The 19326-nt window shown below is 35.5% G+C and overlaps 1 protein-coding gene across 1 annotated transcript in view; it reads right to left on the minus strand.

The window, feature by feature from the left end:
- Positions 1-19326, minus strand: part of LOC116888527 (heat shock factor protein 3-like) — a 52775-nt gene that overhangs the window by 13127 nt on the left and 20322 nt on the right. The window contains 6 exon segments of the mRNA XM_032889823.1: positions 279-494; positions 5310-5440; positions 5642-5726; positions 7078-7139; positions 7989-8064; positions 12561-12685. Of these exon segments, the coding sequence (XP_032745714.1) occupies positions 279-494; positions 5310-5440; positions 5642-5726; positions 7078-7139; positions 7989-8064; positions 12561-12685 (695 nt within the window).

The raw sequence follows: 19326 nt of genomic DNA on the forward strand, positions 1-19326 counted from the left end.
AATATCAGAGATAATACTGGGTACAGGGTGGAGTATTTTACACTGGAAATGCTGGGTTCTCATTTAAAACCAGAGGGGAAATGGCTAATGTATTATGAATATATCACATTAGTCCATTTCTAAATAGGGAGTACTTTTCAATGGTAGTATCAGGAATTGAGGTGCCTAAGGGAAATGCTTCTTTAATCACATCATGCTTCTTTTGGCATAGCATTAAACATTTTTTTTCAAAACCATGTGAATGAATACCTAGATTAAAGATGGAGGACACTGAATACCTGTTAATTATATTGTTATACAGATTGTCTGAGTCATCTTTCATCAAAGGTGAATCCTGGGAAGAAAGATCTAATTCCAAAGAAATATCCTTAGGTTCTTGTTCAACGGATTCTTGAGTTATTTGTTCTGGTAAAACTGGTATGGTCAAATCCAACTGAATGGTCAGCGACTCTTCATCTGTAGGTTTATCCTGAACGGACACTTTCAGGAGTGTTCTCTGCAAAACAGTGCAGAGAAATATAAATCAACATGTTGCAAGAATTCAAATCACATGGCCTATAGTAGGTCTATTTATAGTATATAAGTAGATTTGCAATAATCAGATAAAAAAACTTTTTTTTTTTTGGTTTGCTCACCTCCTCTCTTTTTTTACTCTCCCTGTGTTACCTCTAATCCCGCCTGCCTGCCATCTCTCAGTCCAACCTTCTTTTCCCTTCCTCTTCCTTCCTGAAGGACTCCTAGCCAGCTGGAGGTGGCTAATATGGCTTTGTCAGACCTTGTCCCTTTGCCCCAGTCCCTCTGCCTTCCTAAAATCCCTTAGACTACATTCCTAAAGCTAGCCCCCAAGGTCTGTTCTCTTATTTGGACACTAGCTTCTCCTGAGGCTGAACACCAAGGTCCAGCTATCAAAGAATTGAAGTCCAGCAATCAAAAGTCTTTTGGGGCTCACCTAATTAACATGTCTAGTTAAAATTAAACACATGATCTGAACTGGGGGGGTGGTGTGGTGTCCATTTTATGTTTATAAACTGCCATGTGCCTATGGGCCACTCTTGCCTCCACTTTATCCAGAGGTGTCAGTTCTTTGTCCCCCTCTGGGGCAGATAAAAAACTCTTATTATGCTACTGTGTTCTCTTTTAACTTCATTTATAAAATATGATACAATGAGTTGAATATATCATGGACCAAATGATTATTTAGCAAAAAATAAACTATTAGTCCTTGATGAGGCATAAATGAACACTGGAGAAATGCTAAGAAAAATAAACCAAACACAAACAATCACTTATATGATTCTATTCATACAAAGTGCCCAGAATAGTTAAATTTAAATTTTAGAGTCAACATACGTTTTGTAAACGGGAATGAAAACTCATATTGGGGTAATGAAAATGCTGTCATGAGGGGGTACCCATTGGAGGAGTTAAAAGACTGAAGGAGCTGAAAGGGTTTGCAACCCCATAAGAACAACAATACCAACCAACCAGAGTCCCAGGGACTAAACCACTACCCAAAGAGTACATATGGACAGACCCAGGGCTCCAGTTGCATATGTAGCAGAGGATGGCCTTGTTGGACACCAATGGAAGGAGAAGCCCTTGGTCCTGCCAAGGCTGGATCCCCCAGGATAGGGGAAAATCAAGGCAGGGAGGCAAGAAAGGGTGGGTCTATGGGGAGGGGAACACCCGTATAGAAGAAGGGGAGGGGTGGAATAGGGGGCTTATGGATGGGAAACTGGGAAAGGGAATAACATTTAAATGTAAATAAAAGATATCCAATAAAAGAAGAAAATGTTGTCCTGAACAATTATGGTGGCAAATAAACACAGTAACTGCACTATAAAGAGCTGAACATAAAACTTAACTGTAGAAATTTTATAATATGACCTGTATTCACATATATATCTTATATCTACTGTGTTTCAATTAACCAATAATACACACACACACACACACACATATATATATAAAACTGAATACTATTTATAATTGACACAAAACTGTATCACCTTAATTTTAATTGAGAGAGAAGTATAGGCACTATTTTCTCATTTAAGAGAGGAATTATAAAGGTAAAATAATATAGTTCTTTGATATATTATGTAACAAGTTATTTAAGCTTAGATACAGGAAAAGATATACAAGCTACAATGCAACCTAAAATTTCCACTGATTAGTATATAACTATAGCAGAGATTAATTTCATCAGAGTAATAATGATATCTTTTCAGTAAAATAATCAGGAGGTAGAGAGATGGATCACTGGTCAATAGCACTAGCTGCTTGTCTAGAAGATCTGGATTCAATTCTCAGCACCAATATGTGTTGGTTCACTACTGTCTGTAACTCCAGTTCTAGGAGGTCCAACGCCCTCTTCTGGTTTCCATGGGGACCAGGCACACAATTGGTGCACAGACACACATGCAGGCAAACCACCCATGTACATAAATGTTCTTCAAAAAAATCTCATATCCAATAATCAAATTTTGTTATTGTTCTTATTTTCCATATTTTTGAATTGAAAATGAGAAATCTCTCAAATATTTGAATATCTACACATTGAACCTAAGAAGACAAATTATCAAGTTAACTTTCAGATAAATTTGTATAGTTATAGATATGAGAAATTTTTAATTTGTGGCCCTTAGAGGCCAAGAAGTTTGAGATATACTTACTTCTTTCTTTAGTAATGCTTTTCAGTATACTCTGATTTTGAAATGTGCCTTCTGTTGGGAATATTTACCCGTATCCATTTGTCAGACATGACACTTACTACCCAGATGGGTTTCACACTGTTGGCTTTAATATATCATCTCTCTCTCTCTCTCTCTCTCTCTCTCTCTCTCTCTCTCTCTCTCTCCCATCTATCCAATCTCTGCATAAAATTTTAATTCAGGAGCTATTGTTCCAAATTTGTTGTTTAACAATATGATCTTCCTAATATTTTGCTTTAAGAAAATACATTTCTTGGATACAAGTGATTTAGCAGCTTGCTAATCTCCTTTATAGTCGTAGGTATAGTATATTCATGCCCACTGCTATAATGACTTTCCTTCAAATATTTCACTCCTACCAAAATATTCTACTTCTTGGTGTTCCTTTTGATATTGCCTTAAGTTATTTTATAAATATATGCCTTCTAAATGGTGACTAGAAGGCTATTCCTTCCATAGTCCCCTTGCTAGACATTCCTTTATAAAATTGTTTTCTTCCTGTACTAGGTTTATAATACTCCATCTGGACTTCCACGTGTACAAATAGATGTTTTTAAATGTCTAAACAAGGCCAGGTATGGTGGAACATGCCTTTAATCTCTGTACTTGGAGGGAGAAGGGGGAATATTTCTATGAGTTCTAGGCCAGCCTGATAAACACAGCAAATTCCAGGACAAATATGGCTACATGGTGAGGACGTATCTTAAAATCAACCAACCAACCAGTATAAACAAATGTCTAAACATTTAATGTTTTAAATATTTAAACAAATAAACCTTAATATCTAGTTGTCTCCCATCAATAAAACATACTTAAAAATAGTATACACAAACAATTTTGTTAAATATTAGTTAGAAAGAAATCATAGAATGTATTCATGAAATAAAAAGATCTAAGTCCTGTATCCAAAGTGAATGGATATTCCTAAAGGTTAAATAATGGCACCCGCATTTTGGTGGTAACTAAAATGTGTCTGACTGGATTTAAGGCCTGCTCTACTGGAAAGAAATCATGTCTGGTATTAGAAACGTATTCAACTACCAACACTAACTAGTAAAGTCATGAATTATAATAGACCAATAAACACCAGTTTACTGAGCCAGCATAATTTCTAACTGTATATTAGATATCTAATGCCACAATACTTATAATTCTAACTCCTCATCCATGAAGCTTTTCCTTGAAACAAAAGGAAACCATTTCAAAGACCCCACAACTCTTCAAAATGCAGAGAACTGATTGTGGGGTATACATCCTCAAAGGATCCATTTGTAACACAATGCCTGAACCTAAGGTTCAGGGAACACTGTGAAAGAAGGGGTCAAAAGACATTAAGAGCCAGAAGACCAAGAACTATTTTGTGAGATTGTGTCCCCTAGAGGTGACAGGGAAGATTGACTCGTGATACTTTAACAGGAATGACTGACTAAACGAGACCTGAACAAGGCCATCACAGACTTGCTAATGAAAAGGGGCAAATCTCATGGGTTGCAGCCTAGACAAGAACAACAGAAACCTAATGGCTTTTGTAAGGGGGGAAAATCAGTCTTCCCTAGGTATGAACCCCTTAAATAGTTATCCAATACCAAGTTGTCAGATCTGAAACCATATACATACAAACAACACTAAACAGACTCAATGCATATATAAATATAAAACTATTAAAGAAAAAGAAACCAGGAATGGGAGAGTGAAAATGGGATTGTGAAAGGGCTTAGTGGGAAGAAAGGGGAGGGAGAAATTATGTAATTATAATATTTAATATATATATATACAAATTCTAATAACAATTCAGTAGGTATGTGGTCTATGCATGTATGTTTGCTTATGTATATAAATGTGGAGAACAGAAACCAATATTAAATATCTTTCTAACTTGTTCATTGGGTTAGTCTCTTTCCACTGAATGTGAAGCTTGCTATTTAAACTATACTGGCTAGTCAGTGAGTCTATAAGATATGGCCGGTTCCTTTCTTCAGGGACAGGGTTATAGAGTTTTATCGCTATGCCCCAGCTTTTATGTGGATGCTGGAGGTCCAAACTGAGGTCCTCAGGGTTCCATAGCAAGCACTTTACTCACTGATCCAGCTCTAATTCTTGAAAATCTCAACTTTTTTGGCCTTTTTTCATTCAAATATGTACTTAGTATATTTATTAAATTTGTAATGTATACTAATTTATGTTTTATAGAGTTGAGTCATTCAACATAGGGAATTCTGTGTGCTAGGTGATTACTAATGAACTTTATCTTAAGGCCTTTAACTTATTTCCATTTTTATAAGTGTCTTCTTTTCTCTGTAAGAGTTTCAAATGCTTATCAACATGCAGATTATATATGCATATATAAAATAATATATATAATAATATATAATATATATGTATATATCCTGTTGTGATATAAGAACTACTGTTCTGTAGTAAGGAAATTTAGGTCAAACTGCTTTGAAGATATTTTTTGTTGTTTATGAAAGGAAGTAATCATTTTAATGGTTCAAGTCTACTATATAATAAATATATACAAATGAATAATATATTGCTAACATATGACCAGTATTCTGTTTCATTACTAATATATTGCCCACAAAACCTGCTTACCCATCATCCCCACTTGGCTGGTCTGCAGATGAAATTAAACTTTTGGGTTCTTTTAAAATTGGTAAGACTCTATCAAGGAGACTTTTATATTTGTCTTCAATAAGTTCATATCCATCTTTTAATATCTCCATCTAAATAGAAAGGTTAAAGAAAATGATAGTTGGTTATGCTTCTATGTATATATCTAATATTTCTTGGATCGCAATTTCAGCAATTTCATTGAAAACTAACAATTATATAAAAATGATAGGAACTAGGGCAAGAAATTTCATTGACAACAAATAATTCATTCTGAACCCGTCTGCCAACACTGTTTTGCTTCAAAATCTTACAGCTTCCTTCTTCTTGTCCTCTGGAATATGGAGATACTGATGATCCAATTCAGAATCTGAGGCTTCAGATATGAATGATAATGACCTGTAATGAGACCCACAAACTTGTCATAAGCTATATTAATGTTGCAATGGTCAGCCAGCTCTGTTGTAGAGAACCTGAGTTTTATTCATCCTTTGTCATCATGATTCCCTTTAGAAATTCGTGCTTTAGGTTTCAGAATCAGAGGTTAAGTTCACTTAAAAGAGCTAGGGATCATTTGGATCCCTGCATGTTAGCCATCTGCCAAAAGGTTTAAAATTTTTAGTGAATCTTCTAATCTAAAACTAAAGCAAACAGTAAAGGTTCCTTGAATTATCCCTGATTTTAGAGCTGGGGCAGGACAGATAAATCTTGTGGCATTTTACTATATTCAAAGTAAATGTTAACAATTATGATGTCTAGATACACTTATTAATGGATCTATCTTAGTAAGTATTAAAATTCTTCAAGTATATTATGAATATATGATTTTACTCTGAAATCATTAACTGGATATAATTAGGAAAATAGAAATATTCTTTCTCATGTAGAAGTGCAAACTAAAAAGAAGAAAGATGTAATTAGAAAGCTGTCACTTTACACTATAAAAATATTAAAAAATTTAATTAGAAATCTTTAGTTAGAGACTTTTGCCCCACTATCAGCTGTCCAGTGAAGTTTGGCCTTCCATCCTTGCTGCAGGTACTCACTCAGGCCACATTCTTCTGTATTTAAATAATATTCAAGACAATATAGCCGGCCAGCCCCCCCCCACTATTCATATTCTATATTCCCCCATCCCTGCCCATTTCTTTGTACACTTGCCTTCTTTTTTTTTTTTACCTCTTCCAAGAATAACATAGCCTGATTTGGTTTACATGGTTTCAGGGGATCTACCTCCTTGGAAATGAGACTGTTCTATATTATTTGAGTGCATATTTATAGTCTTCTTCTTTCACTTTTGTCTTTAACAAACCTTGTATAGCCTTTCCTTTTCTTTCTTCTAGTATTGCTTTTCTCATCCCCCTTTCTGTATGTGCTCCACTCTTTTATTCCCTGCACAGCAACCTAATGCTAACCATTAATCTGTGTGATTTCTTACATGTTTTTCTATTCATATTCACAAGAACTAATATATTAATTTGTAGAGTGCAATGTGTTCATTTACCTCTGAAAATAATTCATTCCTAAGGAGAAAGGATGGAGTGTTTTGTGGTCAACATGTATTCTATTTTATTGTGGGTTTATTGCTGGATAATGGTGTGTTTTGTTTTTTCTTAGTAGGTACTGTTTTTCTGTGGTGAGGACACATACTTTTCCATGCACGAGACATATTTGAAACTAGAAAAATAGAACCTCAGTAAAAGAAAATGTTTTAGCCAAGAGAATAAGGAACCTTTCTCAGCAAACTCACCTTTTCCTCTTTTTTAGTACTGTATGGTTTTCACTCATCAAATTCAAGATAAAATGGAGTACCTGAAAATAGCAGAGACTATTTTTTACCTATGACACATTTCCATTATTTAGGGAAAACAACAATAAAGCAGAAAGCTTGTGAGAGGTTCCAGAAAGTGGAACTGTAACTTTGTATAATTACCATCTGGTTTTCACATGATTTCATAGTGTCAATATTTTCTACTTAAGCACAAAGCACCAGAAAATAATAACTCCCAGAAAAGAAAAACAACCAACAGACTGGGAAGTGATCTTTACCAATCCTACATCTGATAGAGGGCTAATATCCAAAATATACAAAGAACTCAAGAAGTCAGACCCCAGAGAGTCAAATAACCCTATAAAAATGGGGTATAGTGGTAAACAAAGAATTCACAGCTGAGGAATATCAAATGACTGAGAAGCGCTTAAAGAAATGTTCAACATCCTTAGTGATCAGGGAAATGCAAATCAAAACAACCCTGAGATTCCACCTCACACCAGTCAGAATGGCTAAGATCAAAACCTCAGGTGACAGCAGATGCTGGTGCGGATATGAAGAAAGAGAAATACTCCTCCATTGTTGGTGGAATTGCAAACTGGTGCAACCACTCTGGAAATCAGTCTGGAGGTTCCTCAGAAAATTGGACATTGCACTACCTGAGGACCCAGCTATACCTCTCTTGGGCATATACCCAAAAGATGCCCCAACAAATAACAAAGACACATGCTCCACTATGTTCATAGTAGCCTTATTTATAATAGCCAGAAGCTGGAAAGAACCCAGATGCCCTTCAACAGAGGAATGGATACAGAAAATGTGGTACATCTACACAATGGAGTACTACTCAGCTATCAAAAACACAGACTCCTTTAAAGACCAACTTATACCTGTGTCAACAGTTGTTGTTGCTCACAGTACTTCTTTCTTAGGTTTGTAACTTCAAGACATAGATTGGAATAGTCTCTGAAACAAATAGATTACTTGAATGAACAAAGATATATTAGTGTTCCTTAAATTTTTGAAAATAAAATACCTAAAATAATGTTGAATTGTCTGGATTAATAGTATCCATGGTGTTCTTCACAAAATTATACCCTTATAGTCCTAGGGGAATATTACTGCCTTTATTAGTGAATTAGTTCAGATAGATTTCAGAGCTATGAGGTTTTAGTGGTGCTGATAATAACCTAGTACATTGCACATGCTGGGAAATCATTCTATCACTAAGACGCATGCCCAATCCCATACACTTACAGTCTTGAAAGCTCAGATTAATATTTTTGAACTTCAGTGATCAATAGAATGACATACATCACACTTAGATTTATTGCTTATCCTACCTTAATACTTGAGAATACATGATCATAAATTTCTTATTATTCCTCCAACTGCAGATTTCATAGAAGTATGTGAGAACAAATAAATTTCCATGTTAGCAGTTTCATACAAGAGTATCATGTTTGCATTTCTATTAAATATTAAAGGAGACACAGGCTATCATATACATTTCTAATACTGAATTCATTTTTGTATGCAATTTTCATTGAGCTATGTGTTTTAAGAAAAAAAAAACAGCATATTTTTTCTAAATAAAATTGAATGTACTTCTTCACAGATATGTTCCCCTTTATCAGTGGCATTGGTTGAAATGCAAGATGTTTGAACATGTCTAATTATGAAGATAATTGTAATGATACCATTAGAAACAGGAACGTAAAATATGGAAAATGTTAGCAGCACTACAATTATGGTTTTCGAGACTCTTGGTTTGGTATAATGTGCTTTCTTAAGGTTTGAAGCTCAGTTGGATTCTATACTTTGGAGTGTAAGTACACATAACATACAAAAGGGCCCACAACAATTAGCTATAAATTCAGTTTCACAGGTAAATGGATGAAACTAGAAATTTATGCTACTGAATGAAGTAAGCCAGATGCACAAGGACAAGTACTACATATTTTCTCTTATTTGCTGTTCTAGCTATGATTATTGAGATGCAAGAATATAGCTTGGAGTGACCGCAAAAACAAGGCAATCTACAAGGGACCAAGGAAGAAAAGGAGAAACTGTGGAGAGGGGATGAGCAGCACATAGGTATTATGAAGGGAGAAACATTAGGGAACTTTAAACTGTAAAGGGGGAGTGTATTAGTCAGTATTCTCTAAGGAAATGGAACTGGTAGACTGAATATATACATTAAAAGCCATTTGCTAGACTGGATTATAGGATGTGGCTAATTAGTCCAGCTATATCTCACATATATATGATCATGTGTATGTGTTGAGATTTCTTACTCTGCTACTCATTTTGAAATATATACAAATTTATCTTACTCTATAGTGGAATAGGATACTAGAAATGATTCACTGTCTTGAACTTCTCTCTGACCTCTTACCTTTTTGTGTAAAACCTACCAGTTCACTACTGTTGCATTAAGCAAAAAAAAAAAAATCAACATTTAGACTAGTGACAGCTAATCTTGATAACAGCTATCTTGATGGTGGTCATGTTTTAAGTAGGAAGAATACCCAAATAGCATTGTGTTTATTTGGATGATATTTCTATGTTAAAGTCCGGCTGTAAATGTATATACATTTAAGGAGAGAGCACTTGTTAGTTGCTTTGCATATAGTAAATGCATATGCCTTTGAACTCTGCAAACTCGTACGTATCATTTAGATAAAGATCACACACACGGTCCTATGCATTTCTATATGCAGAGGGTGATAAAAGAAGAGAAGTTGCCTCAGAGAATAACTTTTATAAAGCAGACATTTAACAGAGTAACATGAAGATAGCAAGTAAACCCCCATTTGTTAAATCCTAGTTTCTTAAGTAATCAAGTGACTGACAAATTGCACAGACAACAAAAGCAATTATTTTGATAAAATGTAAAAATCTTATCCTCTTAACCAATTTTCTTTTTCAACTGTTACTAAGAGTAGAAGATTATTCTTAAGAAAGTCTTATTGCTTTGGAAATACAGAATTTGGTTCTGGTTCTCTATCAGTAAAATAAAGCTGGCTTCATAAAAAATCCTGAATGTAAATTTACATCTTGGTTTTCTGCACATAGAATCTCATGTTAACTGTGATTTTAATACTTAATAATCTTACTCTTAGGAGAGAATCAAACAATAGTGACATTACTCCCTTTCTTTATATATCACCAATTTATGAAAACACATGTGTATATACTAAGAGTGGTGAACCTAAAATATATTTAGAATGGAATGAACTATATTAAACTCAATTTATCATAGAATAGAATGGTTTACTATCATCTTTTTACATGATTAAAAATTAAGCCACCTTTGAAAAGCCTGTCAGCAGGCAATAACACCTAGGCTTTATGTGGCATTTTTTCCCTTCAATCACAAATTCTAGAGTCAACTCCCTTTTATTTTTGAGACTGTAATTTAAGTACAATTTTTTTCTTTTCCTTTTCTCCCTCCAAATCGTCCCATGTATCTTTCCCCCTTCTTCTTCAAATTCACAGCCTCTTCCTTTTCATTAAGTGTGTGTGTGTGTGTGTGTGTGTGTGTGTGTGTGTGTGTACCTGTTGAGTCGCATGCATATTTTCAGGGCTGCTTACTTGGCACTGGACAACGAATTGGCGTGCTCTTTCCTGGGGAGGACCACTTCTGCTTCCAGCTTTACTCAGTTGCCTATAGTTCTCTGTGTAGGAATAAGGCCTCACAGGTCTTTTTCCATGCAGATTGCTATGCTCATTGGTGTCCTCCTTGCTCAGCTCATGTTTGGGTGGTCATGTTGGTGAGACTTTATGGGTATAGCTTCTACGGTTAATAGAAGACACGATTTCATGGCAAATTTCTTGATCCTCTGGCTCTAAAAAATCTTTACACCCCTCTCTTCTACACTTTGCCATGAGTCTGTAGCATCTTTCAGCATTTGTTGTAGGTTGTTCTGTTGATCTTTGGCATTCTGACTTGGAAAAGCCAATGGATCAAGGAGCTTGCTGTGAGATTGTGAGATGGTTTCTCCTAGTAACATCAGAGGCTACACTCATAACGTCCAACCAACATGACTGTCCAAACGTGATCAGCAACATTCAGACTGAACAGGTTATATTTAAGAATGTATATGCACATGCATATGCATATATGTATGCGATAACAATTAGTGGGAAAAGAGGCCAAGGACTTGAAGAAGAGTAGAGAGGACTATATGGTAGAGTTTAGAGAAAAGAAAGGTAAGAAAGAAATATAATATAAATTATAATTGGAAGATAAAAATGAAATGGCTATCTTAATTAGAGGAACAGATGAATATATCCAGTGATTGCTTCCAAGAATTATTTTTTTCTGTACTCATCTTTTATCTAACTCAGCAGATAGATTCTGAGATTTCAGGGTATTTTTTTGGGGGGGCACCTAAATTCTGAGCATGAGTTCTAAATATGATATAAAGTAATGAAAATTTCACAGTAGGAAAAGTCGCAAACATTTGCTACTTTGTTCAGTATTTAGGAGCAGTGTTTGCACTTGTTTATACATAAAACCAGGTAGAACCCACTGGAACATTCTTACCCATTCTATATATACATATACAATGGTTAACATTCGACAGCAGGCTGACATCCAAACGAAGGACTGGTTCATGTTCAATTTCAAAGAAAATTTTGGGTTCTTTTCTATGTTGATAAAAAATACTTCTCTCTTCTCCATCCCTTCTGTCCTTTCTCTGTGGCCATATATGAAAAGCTTAATTTACTAAGTCAAATACAAATGATAGACTCATCAAATTAAAGGTTCATTTACACTTCAGTGGAAGATTGTCAGAAAATCTCAATTTTAATATGAATACTGATGAATATTTGCTAAAACTTATCCACACGTATCTTCTCTAAAGCAAATAATAGGTTACAATATTTTCTCAAAGTTATTACGGTTCATATTTTTAGCTGGTTAAAATTTGCCTTACAATATTACTGCCTTACTGTCAGAGACATTTCATGGGGTGTTAAGGACTATGATTATCAAACACTGAAGACTATTTTAAAGAATTTATTTTACAGGCCAAACTGAAGTAAGGAAGAACAGACTGAGGGAAGAATCAGAAAGTACATTAGTTATGTACATCTGAGTACTTAGGTACAGAACTTATATATTTAACACCTTTGACTAGTTTTTTTTTTTTTCTTGGATAAGACGGAAATTTCTAACTACTTTAGCATTCACATTTCTGGTGTCATCTTATATCCTGCTAATTTTACTTCTGCTTTGTACAGTGGTGTGCTAGGTCATCATAGCAATATTTGAGCTACTGGTTCATTATTAGCAACCCAAGATTTAAAGCATCTGAAACAGTGTTGTATTTTAACTTAAAAGAAGTCACACCAAAAGTACCATACAAAATAGGAGTGGAGTTTCACAACTCTGAAGTAATCAAACTTAAAACCTTGGTCACAGATGCTAGAACCTTTAGACTAATACGCACTGTTTCATTTGTGCATATCTGGTATCCATGTTCTTCTGCATGTCTTTGAACTCTTGTATTTCAGCCATAATTTTCTGAAACTCATCAGAGTAGAGGTTGGCATCTTCAGTTTTTATTGTTGGCACCTAAAGTGAGAACATTATAGTCAGGCTGGGCTAAAATTTTGGCATACCATTTGCTATCCTTTATGAATACTAATCAATAAAAAAGCACGACTAGTGGAATAAAGGACATTTAATTCTTTAAAGTACCTCGACTATAGTACTACACCATGCATGATTCCTATTATAGTTATTACACACACTAGTATGTTTTCACTAACTTGAAAGCTCCTGGAAGATTAGACATGTAGTTCTGGGGGCTTGTCAGTTAATAGTACTGGTGTCTCTTCCGCAGGACCCAGGTTATTCTGTAACTCAACTCCTAGGAGATATGATACCCTCTTCTGGCCTGTGGAAGAACTACATGTGTATGGTGTATAGACAGCTATGTAGGCAAAATGTGTCCCCCGCCCCCAATATATATCATAGTTGTACTGGAACACATTTATAACCACAGAACTCTGGAGGCTGAAGAAAGGAAATCCTAAGTTTCAGGCCCCAAATACCTCATCCACCCCAAAAAGAAAAGAAAAATAAAAACTCTAAGTACAGCAGATTTTCTATCACTAATGAAATGACAATACCTTATAGGGACAAAAAATACAATTTAGAGTATGTACTGTAATCTAACCAAATATATTATATAGCATCATGTGGGACTTTGACAAAGAGTATATTAATTTAGAAACGTTTTGTTATAAACACATCTCATTCAGTTTAGAGTTCAAGTGTGAACCTTTCCCTCCATTTTCCTGTTGGGAGTGGTTATGAGTATAATTGGGGAGTGGGTATGTCTCATGAGTAATCTACAGTGTGGTTACATCTCCAAAATAACTCATAATAAATTACAGATTCATTTTAGGCCTGCTGGGATGTAAGCATATTAAACTATATGTTTTCTTAATGACACACCATATATACTATGGTTCTACAACTTAATGCATAATAATGGAAATAATAATGTGAAAATTAATTTTGCATGTAATGATTAGAAGAGCTTTAATGATTTGGTTGTGTATTGTTTCCAAAGGTCTATACGATGCATTATCCTCATAGTTAATGCAACTTTAAAAAGTTTCATTCATTCAGAATCTCACAGCATGGGCATTAAAAAGTTTATTATTTTTAATGCAAATGAGAGAAGTAACAAAAATTATTTAAACAAACAAAGCATTATCAATTATTCTAAATCGAAGTTTCATGTCATACTACATCTGTGAATAGGAACTAGAGATTCCTGTCCCCTCAGAGGAAAACTTCACATTGTAAACACAAACTTCTACCTTGTTTGACCTGCTGTAAATGTGTTTGAAGAATAAGCTGATCTGTGAAACAATGCTGTATAATTAACAGACCATACAGAAATTGCATATTTCAACTTTACAAACACTGGCCATGTAAAGCAGTATGTAGTAAACTGTAAATGAACAGTGCAGATAATAATATATTTTGTGAGGATTCAGAAGAGAAAGCAATTGTATTAGCAATGAGCCGGGTCATAAACTACACATCTTGTGTTCAGAGAGTATGTGTATATATTCTAAAATATATTCCAAACTAATAGAATAAAAGCTACCAAACTATTGCTACATAAAATTATGTCTTTGTTTTTAGGTATAAGAAATTAAAATAAAAATATGGTATCTCTTTTACATAGTATTACTTTCACTAACTCGTGAGATACGAGAATCACTGTTCCCCATGTAGAAATTTAAATCTCAAATTAAATACTCCACAGGACATATGTCTTGAAGTTATTCTTAATTAGACCAAGAAGATTAAGTGTTCGGTAGAATCAGAGATGTCGGAAAATGACTATGTTTTCAATGTGATTGAAAAATGACTCATTGAAGCACCATTTTTCATTTTCTACTCCTAGAATTGAAACTGTCATTCCGAGGTCACTGTGACTAAAATAAAGGCTATTTCAACTTGGTATTTAAAACCAAATTTGCCAAATTTGGTCTATTTTGATGGTACATTTTTCTTATGACCATTTCATACTCATATTATTTAGGTGAACATTTTGTTTGTATGGATTATATTAATATACACCATTATTTATCATATAAAACCTTAAAATTAATCTATGTAGCTATGGAGAATCATACCTATACTATAGGCATTTTGAATGAGGTGGCCATTTTGGTGGTCACCCATGGTCTTGAAATGATCTTTAATTTTTTTCTAGGGTAGGTCTACTGATAACTAATTTATATTCTCTATCTGTCTGTCTCTGTCTCTCTGTCTCTTTGCCTCTGCCTCTCTCTACCCCTGCCCCTCTCTGCCTGTCTCTCTGAAAGCTTTATTTTCTTTTCATTTCTGGAGGATAATTTTGCTGAACACATAATTATACTCGCATAAGATCTTTTATCACAATTTAGCATGAAAAACCACCTACTATGTTTTCAGTACAGAGATACAGGTCCAGTGGAATAGGGACATGAAATTATTTACGTGAAATTTTAGTTAAGTGATCCAAAAATATAATTATAACATGTTCAAAGAAATCAAAGAAGACACAGATAAACTGAAGGAATTCTAAGAAAACTCAAACAAATAGCTTAGGGAAAAAATAAAGTAAAAATACCTTCTGAAAGAAGAATCTAAATATAGTATTGAAGAAAAACCAAATTGAAATATTGCAAAAGAAAAACAATAAATTATCAGGAATTAATATATATCTTTCAACAATAAACTGATTATGACAGATATTAATTTCCTAGTCAAAAGACAAAGACTAGAAGATTACATTAAAAACAGGATCTACTGATTTGTTCCTTCCAAAGAAATGACAGTTCTTATGGTAAAAGGATGGAAAATGTTTTTTCCTAAGCAATTGAAACAACAACAATAAAACCCCCTATCATTAAAACTATATATATATCAGAAAGAGAATAGAGAAAGCAGCAAGAGAAAAGCCACACATCACATAAAAAGGAAAACATATCAGAATAACAGTTGATTTCTCAATGGGAACTTTGAAAGCCAGAAAAGGATGAAATGATGTAATCTAAGTTGTAAATACATGCAGATACCAACCCAGACTACTGTGCCTGGAAAAGCAATGTGCTGGAGTTGAAGGAGAAAAAAACTTACTGTATAAAATGCCTAACAGAATTTATATCCATTAAACCAGCCCTACAGGGTATATTGGAAACAATACCTTGAGCTGAAGAGAGGATTGAGCATAGCTAAAAGGCCATGGGGGGAAAATGAAGATATAATTACTGACACACAATATACAACTAGGAACACAACAACAAAATGAATACAACCAGCATATACCTTTTAATAATAACTACAAATATAAATGGCCCCAACTCTTCAAACAAAAGGTATGGGCTCACTGAATGGATTACGATATGAAACTCATTTTATATTTAAAAATGGGAACTGCCTTAATATTAAAGAATTGTGGAAAGTGTTGTCAACAAATGGGGCCAGGAAGCAGACATTACTAACTTAATGTCTTAATAAAAACAGACATCACACTAAGTGATCAGAAGAGATAAAAGGACACAGCGTTCAAGTCAAAGGAACAACAAACTGGAACAAAATTCCAAATACACATGCACCAAACTCTGGTGCACCCAACTTTCATAAGTAGTGTAAGATTGATATTAATGACACAGATTAATAACAGTCCAATAACTGTAGCTGATTTAAATATCCCTCTTCTTCTAATAGACAGATCATCTGAACAAAAAAAAAACCTCAGAAATAAATGACATCATATGTCAAATAGATTTAAACAGATAACAGAATATTCCACCCAACACCAAAGAATACATATTCTACTCAGGAGTACATAGTAATACATAGACCAACCACATCTTGGGACACAAAATACATCTTTACCAATTAAAAAAAGATGGAAATAACTCCTAGTATCCTACTGAACAACAATATAGCAAAAAAGTTCTAGTAAATATACAAACTCATGGAGATTAAATAACTAAATACTGAATGATGACTGGACCAAGAGAGAAATCAAGATAGAAATAAAAACCTTCATGAAAATAAATGAAAGTGTATCTGGTTTTATGTGTAGGTCCTTGATCTGCTTGGACATGAGCTTTGTACAAGGAGATAAGAAAGGGTCAATTTGTGGGGAAAGAGCTGGATTCTCAGAAGCGTGGACAATCCTGAGAGCTCAGGGGAGACTGCCACTTCTGCTCACATTCCTGGCGCAAGAGGAACCTGCCTAGTGCCAACTGGAAACAGGAACATAGGAGCAGTCATCTGGTTTCTGCCTGAGCCTGGAACTGAACCAGTCCCACAGCTCTCTGTATCCAAATCCCTTTGGGGGGCGGAGGAGCTGGAATAACAAAAGTGTGGAACATCCTTGAGAGCCCAGAGGAGACAACTACGTCTGCCTATATTCCTGACCCAAGAGGAACCTGCCTAGTACACTCTGTGCCCTCTGAGCACAGGAACCTAGGAGCAGTCAGTGGCAGGACTGAAAGCCAGTTGCCAGGAGTGCTGACACACCTGAGAGCAGAGGTAAGCCCAACTCTTTTGCTCCAAGTGACCTGCCTGGTGGCCTCAGGACACACAAACCCAGGAGCAGCTCTCTACTCCCAGATCCAGCTGAAAGAAAACAGATATACAGGAGTGCTGACACACAGGCCTAAAGGAGATAGGAGATACAGAGATAGCAAGACAAGCTAACACCAGAGATAATCTGATGGCAAGAGGCAAGCGCAGGAAACTTAGCAACAGAAACCAAGACTACTTGACATCATCAGACCCCAGTTCTCCCACCAAAGCAAATACTGGATTTCCAAACACACCAAAAAAGCAAGATTTAGATTTAAAATCACATCTCATGATGATGATAGAGGACTTTAAGAAGGACATAAATAACTCCGTGAAAGTAGTACAGGACAACACAGGTAAACAGAGAAAAATTAGGGAAAAGACACCTTTCACAATAGCCACAAATAATATAAAATATCTTGGTGTGACTCTAACCAAGCAAGTGAAAGATCTGTATGATAATATCATCCTGAGTGAGGTAACCCAATCACAGAAAAACACACATGGTATGCACTCATTGATAAGTGGCTATTAGCCCAAATGCTTGAATTACCCTAGATGCCTAGAACACATGAAACTCAAGACGGATGATCAAAATGAGATGCTTTCACCCTTCTTTAAAAGGGGAACAAGAATACCCTTGGCAGGGAATAGAGGCAAAGATTAAAAACAGAGACAGAAGGAACACCCATTCAGAGCCTGCCCCACATGTGGCCCATACATATACAGCCACCCAATTAGATAAGATGGATGAAGCAAAGAAGCGCAGGCAGACAGGAGCCGGATGTAGATCTCTCCTGAGAGACACAGCCAGAATACAGCAAATACAGAGGCGAGTGCCAGCAGCAAACCACTGAACTGAGAACAGGACCCCCATTGAAGGAATCAGAGAAAGGACTGGAAGAGCTCAAAGGGGCTCGAGACCCCATATGTACAACAATGCCAACCAACCAGAGCTTCCAGGGACTAAGCCACTACCCAAAGACTATACATGGACTGACCCTGTGCTCCAACCTCATAGGTAGCAATGAATAGCCTAGTAAGAGCACCAGTGGAAGGGGAAGCCCTTGGTCCTGCCAAGACTGAACCCCCAGTAAACATGATTGTTGGGGGAGGGTGGCAATGGGGGGGAGGATGGGAGGGGAACACCCAAAGAAGGGGAGGGAGGATAGGGGATGTTTAACGTGGAAACCGGAAAGGAATAACACCAAATGTAAATAAGAAATACTCAAATTAATAAAAAAAAAAAAGAACTTCAGGCCTCTGAAGAAAGCAATTGAAGAAGATCTCAGAAGATGGAAAGATCTTCCATGCTCAATGATTGGCAGGATTAATATAGTAAAAATGGCCATTTTGCCAAAAGCGATCTACAGATTCAATGCAATCCCCATCAATATTCCAACTCAATTCTTCATAGAGTTAGAAAGAGCAATTTGCAAATTCAAAAAACCCAGGATATTAGAAAAGTATACTCAACAACAAAAGAACTTCCGGGGGAATTACCATCCTTGACCTCAAGCAGTATTGCAGAGCAATAGTGATAAAAGCTGTATGGTATTGGTACAGAGACAGGCAGATAGATCAGTGGAATAGAATTGAAGACCCAGAAATGAACCCACACACCTATGGTCACTTGATTTTTGACAAAGGAGCCAAAAACATCCAATGGAAAAAAGATAGCATTTTCAGCAAATGTTGCTGGTTCAACTGGAGATCAACATGTATAAGAAGGCAGATCGATCCATGTTTATCACCCTGTACAAAGCTTAATTCCAAGTGGATCAAGGACCTCCATATCAAACCAGATACACTCAAACTAATAGAAGAAAAACTAGGGAAGCATCTCAAACACATGGGCACTGGAAAAATTTTCCTGAACAAAACACCAATGGCTTATGCTCTAAGATCAAGAATTGACAAATGGGATCTCCTAAAACTGCAAAGCTTTTGTAAGGCAAAGGACCCTGTCATTAGGACAAAATGGCAACCAACATATTGGGAAAAGATCTTTGCCAATCCTCTATCTGATAGATGGTTAATATCCAAAATATACAAAGAACTCAAGAACTTAGACTACAGAAAACCAAGTAACCCAAATAAAAACTAGGTACAGAGCTAAACAG

This window comes from Rattus rattus, chromosome X, assembly GCF_011064425.1.
Source record: "Rattus rattus isolate New Zealand chromosome X, Rrattus_CSIRO_v1, whole genome shotgun sequence".
Taxonomy (NCBI): domain Eukaryota; kingdom Metazoa; phylum Chordata; class Mammalia; order Rodentia; family Muridae; genus Rattus; species Rattus rattus.